We start from the raw sequence: 20,173 nt of genomic DNA on the forward strand, positions 1-20,173 counted from the left end.
CAATGGTGCCTCTTTGCAGCAGCAACACTCCACGTCGGATATGGGGGTGAGAGAGGGCAGAAGAGTGGAGTCGGCACGGCCATGGCAGGACACAGAGCGAGGCAATAATTCCGGCTTCCCTTCTTCCTTCTGCGTTGCAGCACCGACACGAGCGGTGGCCGCCATCGTTCCTCTCGGATCGTAGCAGCGGTGCGCGGTTGTCGGAGTTCTCCCTCTCCCAGAGCGACGAAGAAAGAGATTCGGAAGGGGAAAAGAGAGTAATAAGAACGAGTGGAGGAGCACATCTGCCACGGAAGAGATAAAGTTGGGTGCGTGGGGGGAGCGGTGGGCGGCCGACAGCGGTACGTGTCACGCAGAGGACGCGGCTTACGATGGAGAGAAATCAGTCGGTTGATTTTCATACTTCCTCATAGACAAAACTTAAGTCAATCTGTTACTAATTATTCAAGCCAAAATACATACATATGCACATGGGGCAGGCAGGCAGCTGTGACCTCTCCAAATTAAGCCCGACGTCAATGAACACACACTTGGTCTGGGAGTAAAAAAATAATGGAAAAAGATTGGAAACCAGAACAGGCCGGCTTGCTAGCATGAACGATGCGTGCACAGTACGTCCTTCATGCACATCAGTGGCCAGCTCCGTGCTTGTGCCCGGTGCCGGCGCGCTTGTGGAGGCGGTGCTCCATGGCCTCCTCGCGGTGGGTCACCTTGGCCTGGTGCAGCTCGGCCTCGGCGGCGGCGACCTTGGCCTTGCCCCGCTCGTGCGCCAGCGCACGCTCGTCGTGCGACCTCGCCGTCGCCGCCTCCGTCTTCTCGGCCACCTTGGCCTGCGTGATCTTGGCCTTGGCCTTGGTCGCGCTCGCGGCGTCCTTCACCTTCTCCTTGGCGTGATTCATCTCGATATCGTAAGTATATGGATTTGGATCTGGCTACTCCTTCTTTGCTATGCTTTGTTGTCCCTTCCCTGGTGCTCGAGCATGGTTTATATAGCCGGATTGTTACGTCATGTGGACTAGTCGCCGTGCGACGCGCGCATGGATGCGAGAGGTGGATGAACCAGCTGACTCGCTTGTCGACAGGGACGTGGTGTCGGTCGGATAGAGATGGATCAACTGCAGGTGCGCCGTTGCTCAGTGGATGGATTGTTTATTTGATTCGTTTGGGACTGGACAGATAACTGTGGCCACATGCATCTTGAAGTCCGGCACCTTTTCAATTATAGTGGTGATGCTAGAACTTGGCGCAAACGATCACTTTAATGTTATAAGTTATGGCATATATCAAAATGGTGCAGAAACTCGGCATCGACATGCAAATACAGTACTTATCTCGCATCTATACAGAAAAACAAAACTATTGACGTGGGATTTTTTTTTAATCTCTAAGATCAGTCGGGAGAGAGTGAAAATTACAGGCAGGAGAGTGTGAAAATTAAACTAAAAGTTGGGCTGCACAGAATCGAACCAACGATCAGCAAATAGCATGCAAGCCGGCTAGCCAATGAACCCACCACGCTACCATGTTCGCTTTGGATAAGGACGTTATATGTACTTAAGCAGTATGCATGTGGAACTTATATGGGTGCCCATACTGCGGCAATTCTCACCGGTTGTTTGTTATTTATTTTTCTAAAATGTAAGTAATAAAATTTACGTTCAAATATTTATGTGTTATAAATATTAGACATACAAACAATGATTATTAACTAAAAAACTAAATATACATCCGTGCATTGTACAAAAAATATTTAGTTAATATCGTCAATAAAAATTATCACACACTCGCGGCTTATATTTAAATTATTAAAAACTAATATTAATATCAAGAGTTTCAATTTTAAATTCTAAATAACTTTAATTATACAAACATTTAAGTATACAAACATGCGAATGATTGAAATGTTTGTATAACTAAAATAATTTTCTGAATTTTAATTCTAACAATATGTGTTATTATTTTAAATCATAGAATCTTTTTGTAACTAGATATATGCTTATTTTCTATACAATAAGTGAACAGTTTTTTAAAAAAGTTTTTCATTCATATGTGCAATATTTATGCACATATATATTGAAACTTTATGTTAGTTCTGAGATTATAATTTACATACTTTTTACAAATAAAATAGAAAAAACCGACCTGGTGTAAAATGGGCCGCAATATCTGCAGCCCGTTTAAATTCCACATGCTTCGAAGTTAAATACATATAAGTGTTTCTCAAAAAACGTTAAATACATATAAGTTACACGGGAACGTAATGTGGGAGTGGATTAGCCAGCTTGCTTCTTACGTCTCGGTTGTGTGTTTGAGACCCAGGGACCGCATGTTTTGTTTAATTTTCACTCTCACCTGACAGGTGGGACCCACTGTTCATAGAGGTGAAAAAATGGCACCTATCCCACCCCAACAGGTTTTTTTTGTGAATTTTTTTTTATCTTTTGAGGGTGTTTCTGAAAAAAAAAACAAGTCACACACCCTCTTCTCCTGGTCCATTGGATGACAACAGGCCTCACACGCCTAGTGAGCGCCGGTTCTGTATGTAAAATGAGATAAGCACCGTATTTACACAATAAAGCTAAGTTTTTGCACCACTTTAATGTATGCCACAACTTCTAGCACCAAAGTGACCGTCTGCGCCAAGTTCTAGCACCACCGGTGTAATTGACTCTTTTAAAAATGAAGTGAAGTCGGCCACCTGCCATCGACTAAGCCGTGTCCACTCGTTTTCTGGAAAATATCTAGATTGGTACTACGACTACTTTTCTTCCTGGAAATGATAAATTCAAATAATTTTAAAATATTTAGGCACGGTGCATTAACTCTCATCTCATTTTCATTTCTTGACATAAATAAACAAATCAACTAATGAGAGATGTGTTTCCTTTCAGTAACTTGAGACTATCAAACACGATATGCAGTGGTCACTTCATTGTATGCAATGATATTAATTAGTAAATAAACATTAAGTTATTAGTTTTTATTTCGCCTTTGTCGCGGTGCACAAGGTAAGACGACTTATGCACCTCAACAGAGTAAGTACGTCCAGTAGTACCCGACAAGGAAACGGTGAACAAATTCTCAGCAAAAAGAAAAAGAAAACAGTGAGGAAGACTACTTCTGGACAGGCGGAGCCGGCATTTATGAGAATATAACGAGAATATGGTAATCAATATCCTTCTAGCTCGTGAACCAAACATCTGGCATATCAGTCCGTAGTTTATCAAACAAAAAGTATTCACGGACACTGATATGGTAGCCGGCCATCCAATCTTATTCATCAAACCGAACACATTTCAAACAGAATTCAAACAAAGCGTACAAATCCATGCAAACCAAACAGTTTTCATTTAAACCAGGCGAAATTGATGATATTTTCAACATATTTTATTACACAAAAGTGGACATTTTCGTCATATTTCATTTAACCTAGTCTAAATCTTCGCCAACCATGGGCATAGGAAAGTGACACAACGGTCACCGGCCGAGGGACACGGATGTCCGTGTCCCATGTCACTATTGAGAAAAGGCTTATAAATGGCCTCGAATGAGTGGCAGGCATGATCAGGTACCCACCACTGCTATTTTCAAAAAGTAGCAGTGGCGGATAAACATAAAAGCCCGTAACTGCTAACTTGGAGTGGCGTCGGCCGCGCGGCGCTGGCCACAACTAACTCCTATACTGTCGTGTCCACCAAAATCTTATCCACTCACCTCGCTCTCTCGGCCACACTCTCCCCACCCCCGATCGATTTCACGACCGTCGTTCACGCCGTCGGTCGGAGCCGCCATACATACCGTCCGTCATCGCTTTCGCCGGAGCCACCACCCATGGTAAGCATATCCTGTCCCATTCTATTGCAGTAGTTAGGGTTAGGGCCAGGGTTCATTTGCTTTAGGGTTAATTTGTTTGGTAGGGTTAATATTAGAATTTGTTCGCTACGGTTAATTTTATTACTAGGGTTAATTTGTTTGGTTGTGTTAATTTTTGAATTTTAGAATGACTTGTTAATTTTAGAATGATTTGTTATAGTAGGAATATGAGTTGTTAATTTTAGAATGACTTGTTAATTTCAGTATGAATATGCACTTACCTTGATTTTTTTATAGGGAATCATATACTAAGTGCCAATGTTTTGGCAAAACGGTGATTGATTTCTGTTTCGCCAAATTTCTGGCACTTAATATATCCAATACCAAGCAAAGGTCATGCAAAAACATTGTTAGGTTCATTTGCATTTATTTTCTATAATTATTTTGCTAGAACACTAATTGAAGTATGTGATTCATATTGTGTTGTAGTACATGTCTTAATTTGTTTTAGATGGAAGCATATACTATCTGTCAATGTTTTGGCGAAACATTGATTGAATCCTTTCGCCAAACATTTTTTAATTTGTATATCTTGAACATAAGCTTAATGTATTATTATGTTAGTATTATGTTCTTGAACAAAAGCTCCCAAGATTGATTGTGCCTGCGGTGATGGATTCCCAACATGAAATATCAATTATTTGCAATGAGAAGACCAATTTTAAAGGTGCATACTCCACTGCAGCTCTACTAGAGGCACACGACCAAATTGATCGATGAAGGCGAATACCGAATGAGTGCAGACCAGAAATTGGAGATTGGTGAATCTCTGTGCTCCACCATAGAGATGCAAGACTTTTCCTATTCTTTACAATTATTCCTAAAAGAGAGGAGTAGGTGCTAGTACTTGTGATGACCGGTACTAATTAATTAGTTGATGTACAGATCGTGTTTGGCTACTATGTACTTGCTAACTAACTTGTATGATAACAATTAATTGGTGGATTTCATACTCATTGATAACAATTGCCTTGTGGTTAACGCATGCATGCAATGTATCATAATTTCTTATTGCAATCATTGTAACGTTGCAGCATATTGCAATTTTAGACATTGTCGCCGTAGTAGCCCCGTGTTGAGGTCGTCGTCGTCACCCCCACTGCAGTCCCCTATCAATATCGCCGTCATCACCGCATCCCCATGTCGAGGACATCAACGTCACAACCCCGTGTCGATGTCGTCGTGGCTGCACCAACTTACTTCCAATGGAAATGAAGCATTAACTATTAGTTAAAACTAGTCGTCAACCAATGTGCTTGCACGGGCTAGTTTGTGTTTATTTTTATTAATAGTATTATTAAATAGGTACTATGTTAAGATTTAATCGTGAGATTTAACCATTTTCATCCATATTTTTTTCTTCTAAAATACGCATGATAATGGAAAAAATTATATGATGTCAGGGATATGTGATCTACAAAGAAGCTCAGTTAGCTGCAAATCAATAGGTGTATGGCAATCTAACATGTTTTATTGGGAAAACTCTGGCTTCTTGCTTTATGAATAAAAGTTTCATTGCTTATGAGTGAAGGTTTGATATAACAGTACAAGTTATGGTGGCCACCAAAATATGTGACTGCTCCTGTTATACGTTGATGTCATTTTTTTGTTTCTATACTTGGGCGCGCGTCTAGTAATTTTGTAGTGCAAGAGCTCTCTAAGTAACATTTGGGGAAATACTTTCTCCTTCCTTATGACTTATGAGTGAAGGTTCCATTGCTTATGAGTGAAGGTTTCATAGCAGTATAAATTGGGATGGTCAACAAAACATGTGACTACTCATGAGCTACTCTCCAATTGCTATCCATCTGGAAAAACTGATATCAATCTCGATTCCCCTACGATCAATGGTAGGCCAGGCGGTCGCCGACGCCTTGAGGGACCAGGCCGCGCTCTGCCAGCTCCTCCTCCGGCACCTCGGAAGCCTCGACGAGGGAATGCCGATGCCCACCACCAACCTCGCCTTCTCGCCGATCTCCTTCCACGCAGTGCTCTCCCTCCTGGCCGCGGGTGCCTCGGGCACCACGCGCGACCAGATCGTCACCTTCCTCGGCCCCGCGGGCGCAGAGGCACATGCCGCGCTCGCGTCGAAGGATGCATCCTTCGTCCTCGCCGGCCGGGGGTTGGCCCAGGCCCACGGTGCCACTGGCGTCTGGGTCGACGCCTCGCTACGCCTCAGTCCTACGTTCGCCGACACGGCCGCCGCTGTCTACAAGGCCGACGCTCGATCGGTGGACTTCAGCAACAAGCCCAGGGAGGCAACACGACGGAGATCAGTGAGTGGTTCGAGAGGAAAACACGCGGCCTCGTCAAGAACATCGTCTCTGAGCGCGATTGCGATGGCTCCACGTCGCTCGTCCTCGGCAACTCGGTCTTCTTCACCGGCCACTGGAACTCCCCCTTCTTCCCGGAGGCCACCGAGGAAGGCTCGTTCTATGTCAACACCTCACCGGAGGATCACACTGACAGACACTGTTCGCGTACCGTTCATGAAGGGGAGCCCGTTTCAGCAGATCGGCGTCCACCCCGGCTTCAAGGTCCTGCGCATGCCCTACCGTGGCGACTTCGGCGAGGGCGACCCGGTGTTTGCCATGTACATCTACCTCCCCTACGACCGCGACGGCCTGCCCTCGCTCGCGCGAACGCTCAGCGCTAACCCCGACGCGCTCCTGCACAGGTCGGTCATGCCAGAGCAGCCCGTCCCGTTGGGCGAGCTCAAGATCCCCAAGTTCGAGGTGTCGGTGAGGGTGGAGGCGTCGCGGATGCTGCGTAACCTGGGGCTGGAGCTGCCGTTCCGTCGCTCCGGCGACTCGTTCTCGGAGATGCTGAGCCCGCCGGCGCCTCCGGTGGCCGTCTCGTCCGTGGTCCACCAGTGCGTCGTCAAAGTCGATGAGCGCGGGACCGTGGCCACCGCAGGCACCGTGGCGATGTCGGCGGGGTTTGGCATGGTACGTGATCGCCCTGTGGACTTCGTGGCAGATCACCCCTTCGCCTTCTTCCTCATGGAGGATATATATCAGTGGCGTGGTGGTATTCGCAGGCCATGTCGTCAACCCTTTGGGCCACTGATGGATGTATTACCAGCTCTGCTCCTACTAGCGCCATTCACAAACAGTAAATCATCTAGCAAATTCAGTTTACCCATCCATCTATCTATGCAATATCCATCAATCCATCTAACAAACAGCAGCCGGCGGCAGGGAGGCAGAGGAAACAGATCGAGACAAGGGAAGAGAGGAGACAGAGAGAGCTCACCGGCATCGCCTCTCTCATGGACTTGCTCCGGCATGTCCAAGGCGTACGTCTAGATCCGCTCCTCGTTCACGGCGGCGACAACCTCGCATGCATGGTGTCCTGTCCTGTCCTGTCCTTCATTTGTGGGAAAAAGAAATCAATGAAGGAATGAATCGTACGCACTAGCACATACTTTTAGATCAAGTGGAACGGCATATACAAGTCCAAATTGAACAAGAACCTCCTCACTCACAAAGAAAAACTCCTCCTCGCATATCGCCTCTGAAAGAACATGCGGTGCCCCATGTTTGGTTTTGGTAATTGATGACAATCTCTATGGACTAATGGTTGTCTTGAGTTATATTTGAAGGATCTGTCCATAGGCTTTTTTTCAAGTCCATGTGTGGTTTTAAGGAGTTTATGAGTTGACCAAAATGCTATTAAGGAATTATCCAAAGAATGGTCATGTGAGTGTTTGAGCTTATTGCAAGCATGTCTTGAAGAAGAAAATTGTGTGATCATTCATGTTTACATTCAAGACATCATCCAAATAAAGAGAGTTGGAAAGATTCAAGGTTGATCAAGACTAAGTCAAAAAGTAAATCAAGTTGATCAACACACAAAGCGTAGAATATGTACCGAGAGGGATCAAGCGATCCCATGGTATGGTAAGCACTGTCAATTACGCTTTGTGTACTAACCCATGATCTTCATGAGAGTTCTTTGTGGGGTTAGGTTGTGGTGTGCAATTTCAAGTGAAGCATCGAAGAGATCAAATGCTTGAAGCTTGCCGTCCATTGTGGTGACAATAGACTTGTGAAGATGTGCAGAAGAGAGGCTCACCCACAGTGGAGTATGGGGGAGCAATCAACTAGTCTTCATCGAGCCAACGCAATCAAGAAAGGTGGTCCAACTTGAGGGAGTCAAGATCGTCATCATCTAGCTCAAGTGGACCATGTGCAAGGCAAATGTTTGCCCTTGATAGGTTTTCTATTTTACCGGTCTCATGGTAGTTGTGGGAGACCGGGTTATAGGATCGTTTGCCGTACTATCAAGGGGGGCTCTCGATGAGTTGCTTGATCGTATCGTTCGTAGATAGCTCAAATCATTGCATCCTTGCATCATATTTTTGGTTCTTGTTTGGTTCTTCTCCTTGTGAGATTTGGAGCTTGTGGTCATTTTTATGACAAGCTCGTGTTCATCGAAAACGAAGTTCACATGCATTTTCTATGATGTTTTCGATGTTGGAGGGTATGCCGGTTCTTCTCTGTTGGAGGTGTCACTCCTTTGTTCGCTGTTTTGATGCTACTCGTTGTCTTGTATCCAACAAGCTTGAGTTTGCTCAATTCGGAGCTCATATGAAGAAGTTATGGCAGTTCTGTTTTCTCCCTGCGGTAGAACCGCGGTGGCAGCAGTAGTACTGCTTGTAGCGTCAAGCGGTAGTACCGCTCCAGTACCGCTCTACTACCGCCTCGATTTTGGGTCTTGCTCTTTTCGTGTCGGGTTTAGCAGTAGTTGCACGGCAGTAAGGCACGGCAGTTCCGCCTATAAGCGGTAGTACCGCCCCGATTGGGCGGTAGTACCGCCTATAAGCAGTAGTACCGCTCCGGTCGGGCGGTAGTACCGCTACTGCATTACTGCCGCTGTACTCTGCTCTCCCCTGCCTCTTTTGGACCCGTGTTCTGCTCCTCCAGCGGTAGTACCGCTGGGGTGAGCGGTAGTACCGCTTATAAGCGGTACTACCGCCCCAAGGTTCTTGTTTTGTTGCTTCGTTTCCCTGCTTCTTCCGCCCGAGCGGTAGTACCGCTCGTTGAGCGGTAGTACCGCTCGTGTGCGGGCTGAGCACATAACGGTTGGATTTCCCCCATCCTATAAAAAGGGGTCTTCTTCCCTAATGAACCTTATCCTTTAAGCTTGTGTTCTTACCCCATTGTTGATCTTCTTCGAGCTTGCTAACTCTCAATCCCTCCATGGATTCTTGCTAGTTTTTGAGGGAAAAGAGAGAGGAGATCTAGATCCACATTTCCACCAATCTCTTTCTCCTCTATGTGAGGGGAACCCCTTGGATCTAGATCTTGGAGTTCTTGGTGTTCTCCTTCTTGTTCTTCCTCTCATCTTCCGCCCTAGCATTAGTTGCTTCGGTGGGATTTGAGAGAAAAGGACTTGGGCACTCCGTGTGCCCTTGCCATTGCATTTGGTGCATCGGTTTGAGTTCTCCACGTGATACGTGGAAGTTACAAGTTGAGAAGCTTATTACTCTTGGGTGCTTGGTGCCCTTGAGCTTGTTCCTCTTAAGTGTTTGGGCGCCCTAGACGGTTGGTGGTGTTCGGAGCTCAATCATTATGGTGTAAAGCTCCGGGCAAGCGTCGGGGTCTCCAATTAGGTTGTGGAGATCGCCCCGAGCAATTTGATGGGTACCGGTGACCACCCCCAAGGGTTTCCAAAGTGTACGGGTTCGGTGACCGCCCCCAAGGGTCGCCATTTGTACGGGTTCGGTGACTGCCCTGAAGGGTCCCTTAGTGGAATCACGGCATCTTGCATTGTGCAAGGGCGTGAGGAGATTACGGTGGCCCTAGTGACTTCTTGGGGAGCATTGTGCCTCCACACCGCTCCAAACGGAGATTAGCATCCGCAAGGGTGTGAACTTCGGGATACATCGTCGTCTCCGCGTGCCTCGGTTATCTCTTACCCGAGCCCTTTACTTATGCATTTTACTTTGTGATAGCCATATTGTTCTTTGTCATATATCTTGCTATCGCATAATTACTTATCTTGCTTAGCATAAGTTGTTGGTGCACATAGGTGAGCTTAGTTGTTTTAGGTTTTGTGTTTGACAAATTAACCGCTAGGTTTATTCCGCATTTGTTCAAGCCTAAACCGTAATTATTTTAAAGCGCCTATTCACCCGCTCTCTAGGCGACATCCACGATCTTTCAGCCTCTTGCCGTCGCCCAAGCCCCAAGTCCAAGTCACACGCGCACCCCGCACGCAGATAAATGCCAATCTTTTGTATATATTGAGGGATGAAAGTGGTGGCTCCATAGGAGTGCAGATGCCGTAGATCGATGAGGTGGAAGGAACAAGCAAGGCCATCCCTTAATGCGCACATGCCTAAGCGCATGCAACTAGTACTATTATATTAAAATCAGAGAAGAGGGACCGTCCCCCTTCTTGATTACTGGTGCCTCCTTGATTAGTAAGGCATGAGGCGGCGGCTGCCATTATTAAATTAAAAGTGTGTAACCAAGTGGTTGGTTGTTCAAGTTTCAAGATTTCTAGGCTCCAAACCTGATTACAACCACAACCTGTTCGTGCGTTCCGTTCGACCAACTTGTTTGCCTATAGTTCAGCCGCATAATGAGGCCTGAATAAACCAAAGCAAATCTCTTGTATTCTCTTCGGCAAAAAAAAAAAACATCTTCGTTTGGCGTCGAATTTGTTAGAATGATCGTCATAAAGGTACATCTTCTCCTTTACTATGCCTCCTCCCTAGGATATCCTAGTATATATATGTGCAACACACAAGAAAGATTAGCTTATTTTACCCAACACAACACAGTCCTCTCTTGGCAATTACATCGGATTGATTCACAACAAGAACCACGACAGTTTGGAGCTCATAAACTGATTTGATTCATTTATGAAAGAAGCATTTCCAAAACACATACACCTCTTCTATAATAGTAGTAGCGACCATGTCACCAAGCGCAATTTTTTTGTTGTTGAGAAAAGGCAAAGAGACTTTTGCGTTTATTTGTATCGACAAGAAAGGGTTTATGTTACAAGTCTTCCACTAAGTACCCTTTCAACAAGGCGACAACATCCCCTCCCTAGGATTCATAAGTAAACAAAAGAGAAAATACCAGCAACGATTTCTCAAAGCCAACTTCTTTCTTTATTTCTTTCTCACACATAGAAATTACATGATTGCAAAAGCTAAATTTTCAGGATTCGAGGCCCCTGCTTTATCACGAAAGCAAAAAGGATCCAAATCAAAACAAAATTCTCTCCCACCACAAGCAAAGCATCCAGACCCAACGAACGCTACAAGACTACCAAAAAGAAAAACGAGTAAAATGGAAACTCCCATCCACTGCTCCATCCGTACGCCTCCAACACCGAGCTCTTGTGGCTCACTGATGACAGCCAGGACGCGTACCCATTGCTGTAGCTGTCTTTCCCGTTCCCATTCCCCCAAGACGGCTGCTGCTGCTCCGTCCTCGCGACCGGCACCGACACGAATGATAGCTGCGAGTACAACACCGACGACGCCGCCACCGACGAGCAGCCGCCAGCCTCACACTTGAAGCTTAGGTTTCCGCCGGACCCGGTCCCAGAGCTCGTGTCATCGACACTTCCTTGTTCTTGCTAAAGGAAATTTTGTATAGCATTTCAGTTGGAAATGTATCACTCCCTCTCTGGTTCATCTTGGAGCTTTTGCTTCAGATTTAGAAAGGAAAATTGAGTTTAGTAGTTGAACCAAAAAGTGTAGATCATATTTATTCATGCAGGCAACTGAACATCTAACAAAGCTACAAATTCCAGAGTAAAATGTAGGCACATGGCTAAAGGGTGAGTTTAGAGTAGTATAATTGTTGCATCTATATTTTACTCCCTTTGTAAAGAAATATAAGATCTAAACGCTCTTATATTTCTTTACAGAGGCAGTAGTATGCTAAACATGCAACAGATTTCAGGCAGACTAAACAATAACGGTATTCTCTATTTCCACATGGACAACAATCAAACAATCTGAGAGCCAACCAAACCCATGCACATATAGAGAAAATAGCAACAGGCAAAGCTCAAGTAGAAAACAATTATTGGCGGATGAGTGGTGGACATATATCAACAAAGAATCAAGGATCCACCTGCTGGCTCGCTCAGAATCAACCCTCGCCGAGCTTTTTAAGGATGGCAGCCATGTACTTGCCCTGGTGCTCGGCGAGGGCAAGCTCCGCTTCTCTGGGCTCCCTAGTATCGTCACCAGCAAACTGGTGCCACAGTAATGGATGCCCCGGCCCTCTAATGTCATCCATGTTGAACATGCCCAAGCCAAAGGCTAGCTACATGGAACAAGTAGCATCCTATGGTGCACCGGCTGGGTGATCACCATCCAACTGAAGTGAACATCATAATACTGGGCAGGTCAGTATCATGCCCAACTTTTGCAAACAAGCTTTGTAACACAAGAATAATAACTTGTGTCCAGTAATAAAAACATAAACACGGCAATCTCTAAAAAAGATAGGTACTAATATGGTTGATTGCTATTCATGAGTCATATCATTGGCGTACATCAAAAGGGAAGAACCAGGTCCCCACGAATTACAGTGTTAAAACACTGATAGCTCCAAGAATTTCTTGTTCTCAGCACTACAAGAAAGCTACATCTACATGGAGGTCTATTGCTTTCAGCACTAGAGGATAACTACTTGCCTCTCTTCATTGCAAAGTGTGCTTAGCAGAAGTAGCTGAATTTTAAGTCTCATACTGACAAACACAACTTAGTTTCAGATATACAAGTATACAACTGATGTCACTCAGGATGCATCTCTTTTCAGTTATGCACTCACAATTACAGAAGACAGAATGTCATAGGGGATTACATAACACAAAAACTTTGGTTTAATAAATAATAGATATTGCATATTAGGCTAGTGTAGTAAGTCCCAACGGCAAACAAGATTTGACAGCAAGGAAGGGGTTGGAAGGAGAGGAGGGCATACCTCGTCTAGTGCTTGAGGTGGCTGGAGTGCCTGCTGCTGCGAGTTCCCGCTCTCAGGAGAGGAGGGACCTTCCATGGTAACAGCTATTGTGGGAAGAAACAGCAAGGAATGGTTCCATCACTATGGACTTATATTTTTAAGAACATCATGCAAGAAACATGAGGGATTTTTGTTTCTTATTTGAACAGAGCACCCAATAAACTAAGAGAAAGAAAATCATCTTGTACACCAATCCAACACATGGCCTTCAAAAAAGTTTAGTTTTTTTTCTCATTACATCCAGCACGACATGATGTAGGAAATACACAACCAAACCATCAACTTTATCTATACACGCAGATCATAGAAAAACATAAGTGGATGCCAATAATCATGCTTCTAGAAAGGAATTTAACATATAGCAACCTCTAGTAGGAGATCAACTCCTCAAGCTTGAGGGTGTGAGCCATATTATAATCATAAGAGAGCTAGCTAGTACATGCTATACCTAACTAAGAATGATCTACTTGTATGCAGAACACATTTGCATACACATACACTTGGAAGCTCAGAATCTGCAGCTCACACAAAGAAAATCAATCAGAGTATAAGATACATGTGGTTTTAGAGAAAGCAAAATTTTAATACATATAACAGCCACTAAAAACTGTAGCAGCCTCTGCTTGATTTATAATCAACCTGCCTTTCACGCAAGGCACAACAATATCCCCTGCTTGATTTTTTTCAGTTCAGAACGACATAGAATGATTGTCGGGATGGGAACCCTACCCGTGAACTTGTTTTCTGATGGCTAGCAGCAGCATATAAAACAACTTATATGTGTCAGCCAGCTATCCCGATTGTACACTAGCCTGCTATTCTACAACAGCAACCAGCAAATGAACCTAACAGATCTTTGAAAGATAATGTGTCGGTTGTTACGCTTGAGCAGCTAACAAATTAAACCAGTTTGTTCAGGAGCAACGACAACATTTTCAAGGCAACCTATGCGAGTACAAGAGTGCAGTGCAGAGGGGGTCCTCTTGTCCAGTTAGAAAAAAGGTAATGTGTAGATGCAATGGATACACACACACACACACACAATTTTCTCCATTGTCAGTCATCCGAAACTGAACCAAAACGTGATGCTTTCACACACACACAAACAGTTTGCTACAGTTTTCTTCAAAAATATGGCCATTTTAACTCTTCAAGAACAGGATGGTGTTACCTCATCTTTAGCTCGGAGAGGACGGAAGGGTTGAGAAGCTTAGCACCCCCACATGCAGGGCATCATGAAGCATGCAGGCCCTCGTCTTGAGGAGGGACTGCCTCGCCTGCGTATATGAGCATATAGGTAAAAAAACCATTTGATATGAACATTTATGCGCCAATTGCTAGATGAGTGAATGTCAGAGCTAGAAATCATTAATGCTCATTATCCAGGAAATACAAAACTTTGCGTTGTTGAATACATTCTGAATTCTAACTATGCAGGGGGATAACTTGATTGGCCCGGTCTGATTTACACTATAATCTCAACAAATATAAATACGAATGAAATTCCTACACTTGTACCCTTAATCACAGATCAGGACCATGTTTTTAACAAGAAGAGACATCATTCGTATTTGGAGTTCAAAAGTGTAGAATTCTGAGTATTTAAGTGAACCTCCTTGTCGCTCTGGAGCCCAAGATTTGGAGGTTGCATCTCCAAAACCTCCTGGATCTAGGGGTCTGCCTGCAGCACGTACAAGAACAGAGCAACAAGGCGTGAGCAAACCAAGAAAACTTGATTCCTCAAAGAGGAAGAGATTCTCTTCAGAACAAGAAAACTGCTATCAATACGAGTAATATGTGTAAAGGGATTCTTGATAGAATCACAGATGCTCATTTTATTCAAAGTTCATTATAAATGCTTTGTAGAACTACAGTCCTGTCTTTCTCTATCAATAAAATGACTAACATGAACATGAACTCAAAACGGTAGAGAAAAAAATTTAAAAATTAGTCCATGGGTCCTAGCAGCAAGAACAAAATACATAGCACTACTCCACAGAAAGTTGCAGCAGATAAAAATCCAATCTTTCATAAAACTCATTAGCCCTTGAATTGTACCAATAGTTTTAAAGCATCTAAATGTTTCTATACAAAGGAATGATCTTTACTGCCAGCAAGTTTACATAATCACAGAAGGCTAACACCGACACATTGTTGGCAGTGCCTACTGATATTATTTGCAACCCTATCTTCCATATACCCAAAAATCAATCCCCAATGACAAGCAAACTAAAACACCATATCACAGCAACCATCCAACCATAGCTCCAATAGTAAGAAAAAGAAAAGCATGATGAACAAACAAAAATCAGTTCACGGGCAGAGCTCCCTCATTCCTCCATTACACCATGAGAAGAGCAATCATGTCCATGGGCAAAACTAAGCAATTAACCTGCATCATAAGATTCACATAATCAAAAACGGCTAGCATTGGCACATTGTTGCCAATGCAGAATGGTGTATAATTTGCAATTCCCCAATTAGAAACTACCTATAACTTCACACCAGCAACCATCCAACTCGATCACCCAAATCCCCCACTACACAGACAGAAGAGCTACTGTATCAGCGGACATAACTGAGCAACCAACCATGCATCAAGGACAAGATGCAAGCAAGGAAAACGGGACAGATGTGCAGGACCATCACAGCTACCTTTATCGTTCCGGCATTCGACCAGGGTCGCCTCAAATCTACGCCATCAAACAAACAGTATTGATGCGATGGCACCACCCAGCGCAGGGTACATGCAACTCATCTTGTTTCTGGAACTACATGACATGACAACGACTATGCAACCAACGGTGTTGATCTCACAACTACACTAAACTTAAACCATCCTGCTATTTGCAAAAAAGAAGAAAGCGTTCTACCCAGCTTATGCATACTCTACATAGAGTTCTAGGTCAAACATGTGCAAAGCTACAAACTTCTAGCTTGCAGAACATCAACAGTGCAATTCGGTATTAACAGAATTTTATTTCACTTTCCTTTATGACATAGCACCACGCAACATAATCTTGTTACGTGTACAAGCACATAGACTCCGCATCGAAAGTTTCTTTCCTTCACGCTCGATCCAAATGATGGCATACACTATGGCATTGTAGGAAATAACTACCTTTATGCTCAACCTTCCTTTCACGCTAGGCACAACAATATCCCCTCTCTTTTTTCAGTTCAGAACGACACAAAATGACAACTTATATGTGTCAGCTAGCTATCCTGATTGTATACTACCTTGCTATTCTACAACAGCAACCAGCAAATGAACCCCATCTCACCAGGAGCAGTGTTTTGAAAGATAATGTATCGGTTGTTACACTTGTGCAACTAACAAATTAAACCAGTTTGTACTGGACCGACCACAACATTTTCAAGGCAATCTATGTGACAGTACAAGAGTGCAGTGCAGAGGGGCTTCTTGTCTAGTTAGAAAAAACATGATGTGTATATACAATGCATACATCGTACATACACACAATTTGCTACATTGTCAGTCATATGAAACTGAACCAAAATATGATGCTTACACACACACAGTTTGCTACAGTTTTTTCAAAACTATGGCCATTTTAACTCTTCAAGAACAGGATGGCATTACCTCAACTTTTGCTCGGAGAGGACGAGGGGTTGAGCATCTTAGCACCCCCACAAGCTGGGCATCACCAAGCATGCATGCCCTCATCTTGGTGTGGGGGCTGCCTCACCTGCTTATATGAGCATATAGGTCAACAAAAATAAACCCATTTGATATGAACATTTATTCGCTAATTACTAGACGAATGAATGTCAGAGCTAGAGATAATCGATGTTCATTATCCAGGAAATACAAAACTTTGCGTTGTTGAATACATTATGAATTCTAACTATACAAGTGGATAACTTGATTGGCCAGGTCTGATTTACGCTATAGTCTTAACAATTATAAATACGAATGAAATTCCTAAACTTTTACCCTTAATCACATATCAGGACCACGATTTTAACAAGAAGAGACATCATTCATATTTGGAGGTCAAAACGTAGCATTCTGAGTATTTAAGCGAACCTCCTTGTCGCCCTGGAGCCCAAGATTTGGAGGTTGCATCTCCAACACCTCCTCGATCCAGGGGCCTGCATGCAGCACGTACACCAAGGCGTGAGCAAACCAAGAAAATTTGATTCCTCAAAGAGGAAGAGATTATCTGGAGAACAAGAAAATTGCTATCAAAACAAGTAATATGTGTAAAGGGATTCTTGATAGAATCACAGATGCTCATTCTATTCAGAACGGTCATGTCTTTCTCAATAAATGCTTTGCAGAACAACAGTCATGTCTTTCTCAATAAATGACGAACATGAACATGAACTCAAAACGGTAGAGAAAAAAATTAAAAAATTAGTCCATGGGTCCTAGCAACAAGCACAAAATACGTAGCACTACTCCACAGAAAGTTGCAGCAGATAAAAACCCAATATTCCATAAAACTCATTAGCCCTTGAATTGTATCGATAGTTTTAAAGCATCTAAAGGTTTCTATACAAAGGAATGATCTTTACTGCCAGCAAGATATTATTTTGTGAAAACTAGCAAAATTACAGAAATTCATGATCCTCCCTCCTACACAAGCATGAACCTGGCTCGAGCAGTAAATCAAACACCAGGATGGACCCAGCCAGCCGTGGTACGTACATACATTGGTTTCACAAGCAAGCAGAATAATGGGACCTAGGAAGGCTAGAGCAAAGCAGAAACAAAAACCCACAAGGAAGACCTTGTGTGGTGGTCGGGGTGAACGGCGGTGTCCTCCTGGTCAGCTTGGGCGTCCTCCATCACCAAATCGAACAGAAAAATAAGAAAATGTTGAAGCTTGTTAACTAACTAAACATACATGTATATGAAGCAACAGAAGCAAGCATATATCCTCTATCTTCCTCAACATGTGTATATAGGTCAGATTAGAAATCAAATATATTGTCGATCCATTGTTTGAGGAATTTCCAGTTCCAGTTATTTTTCGGTCTCATAAATGGTGGTTATTTTCGTCCCAACACGCATAGTCGTGAGTTCAGAGCAAGCAACCGGTGGCGGGGACAGGATCGATGTAGTCGATCTAGCCAACAGCAGCACATATACACACAAGCATAAAGGTAGCAAACAAATACACAGTTGTTCAACTTTCTTGACAATTAAAAATTTCATGCCTTGAGAAAAAAGCCCAACTTCAAAACAGAGATTTCTTCAATTGATTGATAACGTAAGCTTTCACTTGATAACAACATCCAGGGGCCGTACATAGCAAGCATTATTAAGAAGCACTTAGCACAAGCAATCAACATTAAACGGGAGATAATCAATTGACGCTTACTGAGCAACCAACCATGCATCAAAGACAGGATGCAAGCAAGCAAAACGGGGCAGATGCACAGGACCATCACAACTACCTATAACGTTCCGTCATTCGACCTGGGGCGCCTCAAATCAACACCATCAAACAACCAGTACTGGTACGATGGCTTCAAATTACCACCCAACGCAGGGTACATACAACTCATCTTCTTTCTGGGACTACATGACATGACAACGCTATGCTATGCAGCCAATGGTGTTGATCTCACAACTACTCTAGACTTAAACCATCTTGCTATTTGCAAAAAAGAAGAAAGAATCCAACTTATGCATACTCTACACAGAGTTCTAGGTCCAACATGTGCAAAGCTGCAAACTTCTAGCTCGCAGAACATCAACAGTGCAATTCAGTATAACAGAATTTTATTTGACTTTCCTTTATTACATAGCGCCAATGCAACATAATCTTGTTTCGTGTACAAGCACAAAGACTTACATCCAAAGTTTCTTTCCTTCACGCTCGATCCAAACGATGGCGTGATCCATAGTGGCATTGCAGGAAATAACGACATGCTCAAATCGACCATCCACCGGCACAGCCGTTTGGACCACCGGCGGATATCTTCCACATGTAGATAACAGAAAAAGTTTGAAATCAGACAATATAGGAGGTCTCCAATGTCACAAAGGAGACAATCTAAGTGGGAGAAATAGTTCTGAAGAAAGCAGAGCAAGTTAACTAGTTTTAGGCATTGGTAAGAGTAGTATGGGTTGTGGATACTAGGGAATGGAGATGAATCTGTATCTACTATCGTAATATTCTATCTACTTCTGAAATTAAACATGAAGTGATCCGCTAGTTCAATTTACCGTGAAGTGATTCAATTGCAGAATCTTTCAGAAAAATAAATAGAGAATGGAAACATAGTTCAGAGCTACGATTGGTTTACAAAGAATCGCATACTATGATAACGGATACAATCAATGAGAACCAATTGAGGCCATTGATTGGCACAGCATTTACTGAGAACCAACTGGGACCATCGATTGACACATCATTTACTGAGAACCAATTCAACCATCGATTGGCACATCATTTGATTGTTGAAGCAAAAAAGAATAGTCATAGAGATTGAGCGCTAAAAGATTCACGGTTGGAGAATGCTGAATTAACGGCAACAAACTAGAAGAAGCACCTCTGTATCTATATATTTCCAAGCATAGAAGCTAGAAGCATGCATTTTATATTTTGCATTTTATATTGAGTTTAATGAAGCGACCGCCCCCGAACTAGCTAGCTTAGTTGATGAATTTGTTACAGCTGAAACAAAGAACAGGGTTGGACCATCCATGTGTGTCTCGATTACTCCTCCAAGTTTTAGAAACTAGTAGAGTAGTACATCCTAATTTCGAATGATATCTATGCACCTCCCACTCCCAGGGTAACAAGACAATAGATTTGGTTGGCATGACGAGGGTACCTGTGCTCGAGTGCTACTCATGGTTGCTCTTGGTGTTGATGAAGAGAAGATGTCCTACTCCTCCTCGGACGAACACTAGTGCAGAATCGGCCTTTAGTGCCGGTTCGTAACGGCCTTTAGTGCCGGTTCCCCAACCGGCACTAAAGAGTGGGGACTAAAGCCCCCCCCCCCCTTTAGTACCGGTTCGTCACGAACCGGCGCTAAAGTGCCAACACGTGGCACGAGCCAGGCCCGGGTGCGCGTAGGGCTTTAGTACCGGTTGGTAATATCAACTGGTAATAAAATGTTTGGGTGTTTTTTTATTATTTTTCATTCCATTTTTTTGTTTGCTGGTATTTCATGATACTACAAATTGTACACGTTATGCATATATATAAATAGATTTTCTCGTACGTATAGAACCGCATATATATATATATATATATATATATATATATATATATATATATATATATATATATATATATATATATATATATATATAT

General features: G+C 43.3%; 1 protein-coding gene and 1 pseudogene across 1 annotated transcript; one reads left to right on the top strand and one right to left on the bottom strand.

The window, feature by feature from the left end:
* Positions 1–394: 394 nt before the first annotated feature.
* LOC119289757 (late embryogenesis abundant protein 6-like) lies at positions 395–954 on the bottom strand. Its single transcript, XM_037568987.1, has one exon. It carries the CDS (start codon positions 897–899, stop codon positions 630–632), a length of 270 nt encoding a protein of 89 aa, XP_037424884.1. The 5' UTR covers positions 900–954; the 3' UTR covers positions 395–629.
* Positions 955–5,720: 4,766 nt separating this feature from the next.
* On the top strand, positions 5,721–7,574 carry LOC119289758 (annotated as a pseudogene).
* The last annotated feature ends 12,599 nt before the right edge of the window (positions 7,575–20,173 follow it).

This window comes from Triticum dicoccoides, chromosome 4A (assembly GCF_002162155.2).
Source record: "Triticum dicoccoides isolate Atlit2015 ecotype Zavitan chromosome 4A, WEW_v2.0, whole genome shotgun sequence".
Lineage (NCBI taxonomy): Eukaryota > Viridiplantae > Streptophyta > Magnoliopsida > Poales > Poaceae > Triticum > Triticum dicoccoides.